The following is a 9,602-nucleotide window of genomic DNA, read 5'->3' as shown; positions in this document are numbered from 1 at the left end:
AGAGAGAGAGAGAGAGAAAAAAGAGAGAGAAAGAAAAGAAAAAAACAAAAGAGAAAAAGAAAAATTTTTAAAAGATTAGAAAGAAAATTTGTTGCCTCAAAAGCAACAAACAAAATTTCTTCAAAATACTATATATTTTATTGATATCCCCATTTCCGTTTTAATTTACATGATCTGTTTAGCAGAATATATCTATAAATAAACAAAGTAAACACCCAGGGATGTGCTGAAAAATTGTCTTCTTGACAGGGGTAGAAAACAGTGGAAGAATACCTGACTAGAATACTCTAGAATACCTGACCTCCACAGCCACGCCACCCCACACCACTCTCCAAGTGCTCGCTCACAAAATAAATAAAATCTATTGAAATGTGTTTTTTAAAAAAACACTTTCTTGGGCTAGTGAGATGGCTCAGTGGGTACGAGCACGGATTGTTTTTCTGAAGGTCCTGAGTTCAAATCCCAGCAACCACATGGTAGCTCACAACCATCTACAATGAGATCTGACGCCCTCTTCTGGAGTGTCTGAAGTCAGCTACAGTTTACTTATTTATAATAATAAATCTTTGGTCTGGAACGAGCAGGGACTGAGCGAGCGGGGCTGACTGGAGTGAGCAGAGGTCCTAAAAAATTAAATTCCCAACAATCACATGAAGGCTCACAACCATCTGTACAGCTATAGCGTACTCATAGACATAAAATAAAACGTAAAATAAATCTTAAAAAAAAAATAAAAACAAAACAAAACACTTTCTTATCCCTAAAAGTTTCTTTCCTGAGCCGGGTGGTGGTGGCACACACCTTAAATCCCAGCACTCTGGAGACAGAAGCAGGAGGATCTCTGTGAGTTTGAGGCCAGCCTGGTCTACGAAGAAAGTTCTAGGACAGCCAGGGCTACACAGAGAAACCCTGTCTCCAAAAGGCGCGAGGGGGGTGGGTGGGGGTAGGGAATCTCCTTGCTGAAAGGCTGTGTGAATACTCATTACAACCTTTTAAAGGTCTCATTGCTTCTGAGGGGAAAAAAAAGCAAGAAGAGCATGAATGTGGAGAGACCGAAGAGAAAGGGTGGGGAGAAGACCTGGAGAGGCACAATCTAGGCACTTTGGTTACTAGTGAAGGACGGATTGGATGGGTTGGACAGAGTGTGTGGATGGAGGAGGGAGAGGCAAAGTAGGCGTACGTGGGAAGACATATGGTTGGGGTAACTGATGCATGGGTAGACATACTGAGTGAACAGGTGGACACATGCATGGGAGGAAAGCCGGATACATGGCAACACCTAAGGGTGAGGAACGCGGGTCAGTTTGCTGCTGCCCATGGATGCTCAGACACACCACCAGGTGTCGCCATAACTTCAGGAACTACCTCAGAGGGCACGTCAAGTAGACCGCCAGATGTTCTGCTTCAAATCCAGCCTACCAGACGTGGTCAAGCCCACCTTGCATTCGTACCTGCCCATCAGCACCCACAGGCTTCAGGGTATGAAGACTGAGGGACTTAAGCTGGTTCCTGTCTTGCTAGCATCCGCGGCTCCTGCTGTTACTCATGGGTTCATCACAGCCATCAGTGTCAGCCCAGGAAACCACCCCAGCTTTACACCTTTGAAATAAAATGTTAATAAGCCCTAGCAATCCGCTTAGAGATGCAGTGGCAAAGGGATTGTTTGTAGTTGAACCTTTCTCCAAACCACTTCCCATTAGCTATCAGCGTGGGTGGCTCGTTCCCTCACAGCTGGTGGAAGTTGGGAAGGTGTTTAGTCCCAAGCACCAGATAGCACACACGCACAGCGGGGAGTGGGGGTGGGGAGGATATGAGGGAGAGAAGACCCACTTTAGGGATGACAAATCAACTCAGGAAGCCACCACATTCTTCAAACCCTGGCTAGTCCCACGTTGCCATGAGCACAAAGGTCTATCTGGAGCCTGAAGTGAGACCCAGAGGGCCAGAGTCCCTCTGAAGGCAGAATTTCCCAGCCTTTCCCAACACGCCCCACCTCCCCGCACCCTACCCCAGCCCCCAGCGAAAGCACTTGTCCCCTCTGCCAGTCCTTTCTGGCTCCACTGCGCACAAGGGATCCGGGTCCTTCACAAAGCCGGATCTGAGTATTCCAGGCAACCTTAAGGCAGAGGGTTGATGGACTGTCAAGGGAGAACTTGAGTCACCCACACCATATCAGCGCATTCTATCCCCTGAAGCTTGCCAGTTGAGGCTTGGCTGGCCCACAAGCCCCCCGCACAGCTCCCTTGCAGCCTGCCCGGTAAATACTCACTCCCACTCTTTCCTTCTGGCCTGAGGGGTGCTGTGCATTTTGTGCGCCTGGTGGGCCAAGATGACATCCCGGTGGTCCACCACGCCACCACGCCGTTTCAGAGTTGGCCCCTCGAGGCTTCCACTCATCTGCTGTGACCACGGGACATGCAGAGTCCTGGATGAGCCTGCCAGGGTGCAGTCCGTGCCTGGGTACCTTGGGCTGTGCAGGAGCTCATGACTGAGGGGAGAAAGCATGGGGTCAGAGCCCCAAGAGGCCCTCGGCATCCATGGGCCTTGCTCAGAAATCCCAGGAGAGGAAACTGGAGGGAGAGAGGAGACAAGGAGAGCAGAGTGAGAGAAACTGCGGGGAGGCCAGGGCTGTGCGCGAGCAGGTGTGAACAGCAGAGGCCACCCCACCCTGAGCCCGGAAGTTCAGCGCCCCAGGCCCGGCTGCCAGGATTGAGTATTCCCTTGGCAACTGGGGGGCAGGAAAGACACTTCTAGCAGTTGCCGGGCAACACAGGCCATGGGTTGAAAGGGCGCAAGGGTGTGGCTGATGCTAAGCAATAGAACTACCTAGCTCCAGATCGAACTGGGGTGGGGTGGGGTAGGGGTGCTTTCTCACATCTAGGTGCTCCCTTCTGCCAAGTGGACCCTCTAAAGCCCTTGCTTTCTGTGCTCTGGACCTGCGTCCAATGGACTTCAGATCCCTGATGGCAAGTTCAAACTCAGTTGCACTGGACCAAGAGGCTGGTCCTGATCTGCTTCCTGTGTAGTTAGAAAGCACACCGAGAGCCTGTCTGTTAGTTTCTTTGTTTCGATGTTTTATTCTCTGTGTATATTCATGTGTTTGCAGTGTACACGGGGCACTGGTATGTGTATATATGCATGTGGAAGCCAGAGATCAACATTAGGTGCTATTCCTCAGGGGCTACCCACCTTAGTTTTTTTGACAGTCTCTTCGCTGGCCTGGAATAGAGTAGACGATGCTAGCTGACCAGTGAGCCTAGTCTAGTCTGCCTGTCTCTGCCTCCCCAGCATCGTGATTCTAGCTTGTACCACCATGCCTGGCCTCTGTCCCCACCCCCACCCCCGACACGACACACATACCCTAGGGATTGAACTCAGGTCCCAATATACTAAGCTACCCCCCAGCCCTATATTTTCTTCTTGTTGTTATTTAAATTGTGTGTGTGTGTGTGTGTGTGTGTGTGTGTGATGGGTGTATGGGTGTGCCATGGGCCATCTGTACTGATCAGAGGACAATGCTGTAGGCATCAGTTCTCTCCCTCCATCCTTGGGCTCCAGAGACTGAGCTCAAGCTATCAGGCTTGGTAGCAGTGGCCTTTACCCACAGAGCCATCCTATACCTTTCAGATTTTGCTGTTTTTTTATGTGCACGAGTGTTTTTCCATGCAGCCTGTGCATTGTCTGTGTACACGCCCTGGGAGGTAAGAAGATGGTGCTGGATCCCCTGAAATGGAATCCTGCTCGTTGTTAACCACTATGTGGGCATGGTGTGAACCCCAGTCCTCTGCAGGAGCAGCCAGAGCCTTTAGCCACTGAGTCATTTCTCTAGCCCCTATTATTCTATTTTTTGAGGCTGTCTCACCTTGCTGCCAAGGCTAGGCTGAAACTCACAATCTTCTACCTGAGCCTGGACAGTGTGGGGCTTATACATATGCACCACCATGCCAGCTCTTTAATCTGTTACTTTGTCCTTGGTTTAATTCTATCTACTTGTAGTATGGAGGCAGAGGCAGAGCACACCACACAGGACTCAACTCCCAGCTCTTTTTCACTTTCTGTTTCACCGAGTTTGTCATGAAACTTATTCTTGTAGCCCAGGCTGGCCCCAAACTTGTGATCCTCCTGCCTTAGCCTCTTGAGAAGCCGGTATGACAGACAGATCTGTACTGTCAGACTGGCTTTTTTATTTGTCACCACAGACTTACAGAGACTGGGGACATGATCCTACAAACACCAAAGTCTCTCTAGGTGACCTAGGACACCTAGAGTGTGAATGTGGCTGGCACACTCTATTGTTTAGGAAGAAAATCACATGTAGGTGTTCAGTACAGACTCAACCATGGGAACTGAGAGCTTTCCCCTGCCCATGGGGGCTCTGTGTGCCCTGGCCTGTGTTGAAGCTGCTGGTTGGTCCTTCTCCACAGTGAGTGCAGAACACCAGCAGGCCAGGGAAAGCTGTTGTTTAAGATGCGATCTTACCATGTAGCCCAGCTTGCAGTGATCTCCTGAGCCTGGATTACTGATGTGTGCTGCCTCATCTGGCTTTATGTGGGGCTCGCATAAAGGGTTTATTATAGCATTATAGGGTTTTATCATGCCTTGTGCATGCTGGGCAAGTATTACATCAAACTGAACTACATCCCCAGCTCATAAATTACCTATTTAACAGATTCTTTCTCCAAATATAGCCATTTGAAGGTACTTGGAATTACACTTGAATATACTAATTTCATGTGGCATTCAATTTAGCCTTTAATGAAGAGTTGATGTGACATGTTGGGTGATCCAGTAACGTATTAAATAGAGCCCAGAGGAGGCCACAGTGGAGGGGACCGCCAAGCGGGGGCCTGAAGGTGATGCAGAAATCATGCAGTATTTGAAGGAAGGGCTTTCCAGCCACCTGGAACAGCATAAGCAGAGGCCTTGAGGCAGGACTGTGTGGGGCTTGCTCAAAGACCAAGCAAAGGCCCAGGAAAAACAACTGAGCAAAGAGAGGAGCAGAGAGCATGAGTGGATCCTACAAGGTGTCACGGACCACAGGGAAGACTTCTCTTAGTTCTCAGGACATGCAGTACTTGCTGTTTGGAATCCACCCTTTCTCACGGCATTTTTTCAAGCCCAGAGTTCTCAGAATCAACTGGAAATTTGGCAAAAGTGAAGAATGCAATTAGGAAGCTTCTCACACAAACACGAGCGACTCCAGCATCCATGAATTTTCTGTACATATAAACACAGAGAAGCAAGTAGCCAGATCACAAGGTCCCCACTGCAGGAAGCCAGGCCTCCCTACTTCCTGTTGTGCTCTTTCTCAAGTTCCATTGTAATTGTGTGACAAGTGCAGGAACCCTCCAATCTCTTTTCAAATCCTGGAATTTGTAGGGTTTAATAGATCCTGACCTGCAACCTCCCTCTGTACTGTGAGCATCTCTGAAGGCTTTTGTGATTGAGCCAAATACTTTCCTACTTGTGGGGCAGTGGGCTGCGCACAGACAGCCTGTTCTCCAGTCAAGCATAGGTCTTGAACCCCGGGGGATCCAATGGGTGGTGATTTCCACCTACATGGGACAGAAGGTATTCAATCATGTCTCCTGGACCCCTGGCTCCTGTCAAAGTTACTGCCCCCACAGCCCCCACTGGAGAGGTGTGTGATTATCAGTCACACAGACAATGTCCCAAGCTCCTGGCATTCTGGCTAGACTCCACCCCCACAGTTACCTGACTATAGCCAGGTATGCTCCTCCCCATAGTTATCTGGCAACAACAAAATAGCCCAGCCCACTATAAAAGGGGCTGCTTGGCCCCTCCTCACTTTAAACTCTCACCTTTCCTCCTCTCTAGCCCTCCTTCTCTCTCTCCCTCCTCCCCTCTCTCCATGTGGCCATGCCCGGCCACTCTCTCTCTTTCTACCTTCTCTCTTTCTCCCTGCATTTCTACAATAAAGCTCCAAAACCATTGACTGTCTCTGCTCATCAAGGCCCCCTGTGCTTAACAATGGGATAGCTTTCCTCTAATGAGCCAAGTCTAACCTCCCACTGGAACAGACCTGACCAAAGACTCTCGCTCCTGTGGAAACCACCCAGTGCCCCCTTTCCCCCTTTCCTCTCCTCCCTTTGGCCTGGGGGCTAACTGAGAAGCCCCCTGAGGCCCCTATTCTGCTCTCAGCTCTTCCGCAGTTCAAAGGTGTCTGGGATGCCTGAGGCTGAAAGCCTGGTACCTAGGACTGCCCCCCACCCCATCCCCCTTCCACCATCCGCCAAGCTGGGGTTTAGTGGCTTCACACAGCCAGACACTCATCTGGGGCCTCGTGGAAAGCATGCAGCAGCCCTTCTGCGTCTACCCACCTAGAGCACTGGAACTCTGGTGGGACTCAAGTTCTCCCCCACTCCCTTTATTTTCCTGGTGCCCACAGCCCCGCACCTACTGTCCTTGAAAAAAAAGAGTACCATTCTTTTAAGAAACACCAGCTGTTTTGCAGACGTGTAACTGGACGGAAGGCATAGATCTCAGGCTCACTGACCCCTCACTGTGATGTTCCAGTCACTGACAGAATGGTCCGTCCCTGCTAACTAACCTTACTGACCCATACAGATGAGACTCTCACAGGTGAAGTGTGCTGTGGAGTATTTATCTCTTCCTGAGTCAAAAAGAGGAGGAGGGAGGGATCATGGCTCAGTAGCAGAAGGCCTGCCTCATTTCCACCAGTGAGAGGCTAGGGACATGACACAAAGATAGAGCCCTTGCCTAGCACGTGCAAGGTTCTGTCTCCAGCAAAAAGGGGAGGGAAAGGAGTGGATGATAGATAAACTGAACATTCCTAAACATTCCTAGGAACAAGTATACCTTAGAAAAGTGCATTGCATCTTGCAAGCCCTCACTGGGCATCTGGACCCTTCTTCAGTAGAAAGGAGACATAGTATACCCCAAAGGACACACAAAGGACATACAGCCTATTATTACCCAGGACACCATCACCCAGGACACCACTACCCAGGACATCACCACCCAGGACATCACCACCCAGGACATCACCACCAGCTGTAGAGGGACCTGCAGGCTTTCATTCTAAGCTGCAGAATTACCAAGGGACCGTGATACAAATGCTGTCCCTCAGTGTCCCCAGGAGCTTGCTTCCCGAACCCATGCTGGTCCTGCGGCACAGGTGTTCAAGTCCTCTCTACAAAGCCTGATCTTGTCCTCCTGCCGTCTGTCAGCAGCAGCTACATACAACTTGCATTCTGACATCGATGGTGTGCCAACAGCTGCTAGTGTGTACTGTTCAGGGCAGAGTGATGGAGACAAAGTGTGTACATATCCACTACAGATGCCATGTAAATATAAGAGCGATGTCAGGAGAGCCCGCACAGTGGTCAAGACTCCTGTTCTTCCCAGCACCCATGGCGAGTGTGGTTGCTGGAACTCCAGTTCCAGGCCCTCTTCCACACTCAGCAGACACCTGCATTCACACATGCGCATGCCTGCCAGCTCACAGACAGACACACACACAAATACATAATTTAAAGTGATAAAACACATCTGTAAATAATAAACAAATTTGAGACAGGGGCCTCAAACAGCCCAAGCTATCCTTGAATTCACTATGTATTCAAAATGACCATGATTTCCTGATCCTCCTGCCTCCAGTCTCCCAAGCACCCGACTTATGTTGTGCTGTGTGGTAGAACCCAGTATCCTGCCACATTGAACCCTATCCCAGCCTTTTAAAACAGTTTCAGTCCATGATTGGCTGGCTCCAAAGACCTGGAAGCTGTCAGCAGAGAGGGTGGGCAGAGTGCAGAGTCTTTGAGCCTTCAGGGTGAGCTGGAGATGGCAGTGACCTTGGGGTATGAAAGGTAGACCCTAGAGTTTGGAATTTGTGCAAGCAGGAGTAAGGTACCTTCAATGCCTGGGAAAAGCTGTTCCAGAAAGGTCAACCGGGTGCCCCACCCCCATGAGCTGGGCAACAGCTGTCCTGTGTGTACACACAGGAGACAAACAACCATTGGCCACCAGCAGATACTCCCCAGCTGGAGCTGGCCCAGGCACCTACAGGCCTGGTGAGCAGGTGTGCAAATCTCACCAACTGTGTTTGCCAACAGACAAAAGGACAAAGCACATGGGGATGTGCCTCACCTAGGGACAGCTGGGTGGGAGAGGAGACAATAAGGAGAGAAAATAAGCTGGAGGCCATACAGTGTGGATGTGACAGCCTCACAGGCATAGGTCAGGTTCATCACCTGCCCATATGACATGAGGCTCACGCCTGAGATAGGGCTGTATGGCCTCCAGCTTATTTTCTCTCCTTATTGTCTCCTCTCCCACCTCAGCTGTCCCTGAGTGGATGCGTGCTGTGGATATGGGCACACCCATGATCAGGACTGAAATGCCCCGGACCCATGGGAAGATGGCAAAGCCTACCTGGGGTGAAGCTCAGAAGGATGGCGAAGGCTTCCTTGGGTCTGAGTGTGAATATTGACAGCTGTACAGAAAATGCCCATAGTAGCTTTTCTCCCCCTAGATGCTGACAGCTTCGGACTGCTCCTACTGAGATTAGCTAAACCTGTCTCCTTCATATAATAACCCTGCCTCCTGTGCATATGTATGTAATAACCCTAGCTCCCCATGCAGTTGTATATCATAAACACTTTGCTCCTGTTGCGCTGTGTATAATAACCCCCCTAAGCTTCCAGGACGCTGCAGCTTCTCCATCAGAGATCAGTGTGCTCTGTCCTAGCTTTTCTGTGGGTCCCATCCCAGTGCTTGTCCTGTCTTCATTCCTTCCTGGTCAGCTCCTGTATTCTCTTTCTCTCCCTGCTCCCTCCCTAATTGCTCTCTCTCTCTTTCTCTCTTCCTCAATCCCTCTCTCTGTGTGATAGAGTCTGGCTGTGTTGGCTTGGCTGGCCTTGAACTCCTGGGATGGAGCCATTCTGATTCACCCTCCTGAATAGCTGGTAATACACCACTCACCACTGTGCATAACCAGTCTTTGGGGTTGTTGTTGTTGTTGTTGTTGTTGTTCAAATGTTGCAGCCAATGGCAGTACAGAGATCTGCCACCTGCTATACCATGAATTAATTCCTGGAGGAGACTTGCTGTTTTAAATACTGCACAATTTAAAGTTCCCTGAAGCACTGTCTAACACTCTCCTGGCAGAAACTAGTGTTTCAGCATCTGAGTCTATGCAGAGCGACCCTCTGACACCCGGCAGTGCATGCACAATGACCACATGTTCTGCTCCTAGACAGTCAACCTCAGATCACATTTGGGAAAATGGCATCTGTGCCAAACAGGAGCAGACTTGTCTCCTTCCCTTATTGTCCAGATGACTCAGAGTGGCACATGCTGGATGTCCTCCACCATCTGAAGACAAACCTTAACTGCAAGATAAGATCTCATGCCAATTCACAGATGCTCCTGTATAGCTGCTTGTATTATGAATGCCAATTACGTTCCCCCAAAAAAACACAAGTGTCTGTATGTAAGACACTGGGGGACTCTGCCCCCAACTGGTTCTGATTGGAGAAGAAGAAGAAGAAGAAGAAGAAGAAGAAGAAGAAGAAGAAGAAGAAGAAGAAGAAGGAGGAGGAGGAGGAGGAGGAGGAGGA

The 9,602-nt window shown here is 49.8% G+C and overlaps 1 protein-coding gene across 6 annotated transcripts in view; it reads right to left on the bottom strand.

The window, feature by feature from the left end:
• Window positions 1–9,602, bottom strand: part of Cacna1a (calcium voltage-gated channel subunit alpha1 A) — a 293,753-nt gene that overhangs the window by 273,894 nt on the left and 10,257 nt on the right. For all 6 annotated transcript variants that reach the window (XM_029480502.1, XM_029480505.1, XM_029480504.1 and 3 more), the window contains exon 2: window positions 2,270–2,570. In XM_029480502.1, coding sequence (XP_029336362.1) covers window positions 2,270–2,535 — 266 coding nt within the window. In that variant the 5' untranslated portion in view covers window positions 2,536–2,570. The remainder of the gene's footprint in view (window positions 1–2,269; window positions 2,571–9,602) is intronic.

The sequence above is a fragment of the Mus caroli genome, chromosome 8 (assembly GCF_900094665.2).
Source record: "Mus caroli chromosome 8, CAROLI_EIJ_v1.1, whole genome shotgun sequence".
NCBI classification, from domain to species: Eukaryota; Metazoa; Chordata; class Mammalia; order Rodentia; family Muridae; genus Mus; species Mus caroli.
This window is presented reverse-complemented; position numbering and strand designations above follow the sequence as displayed.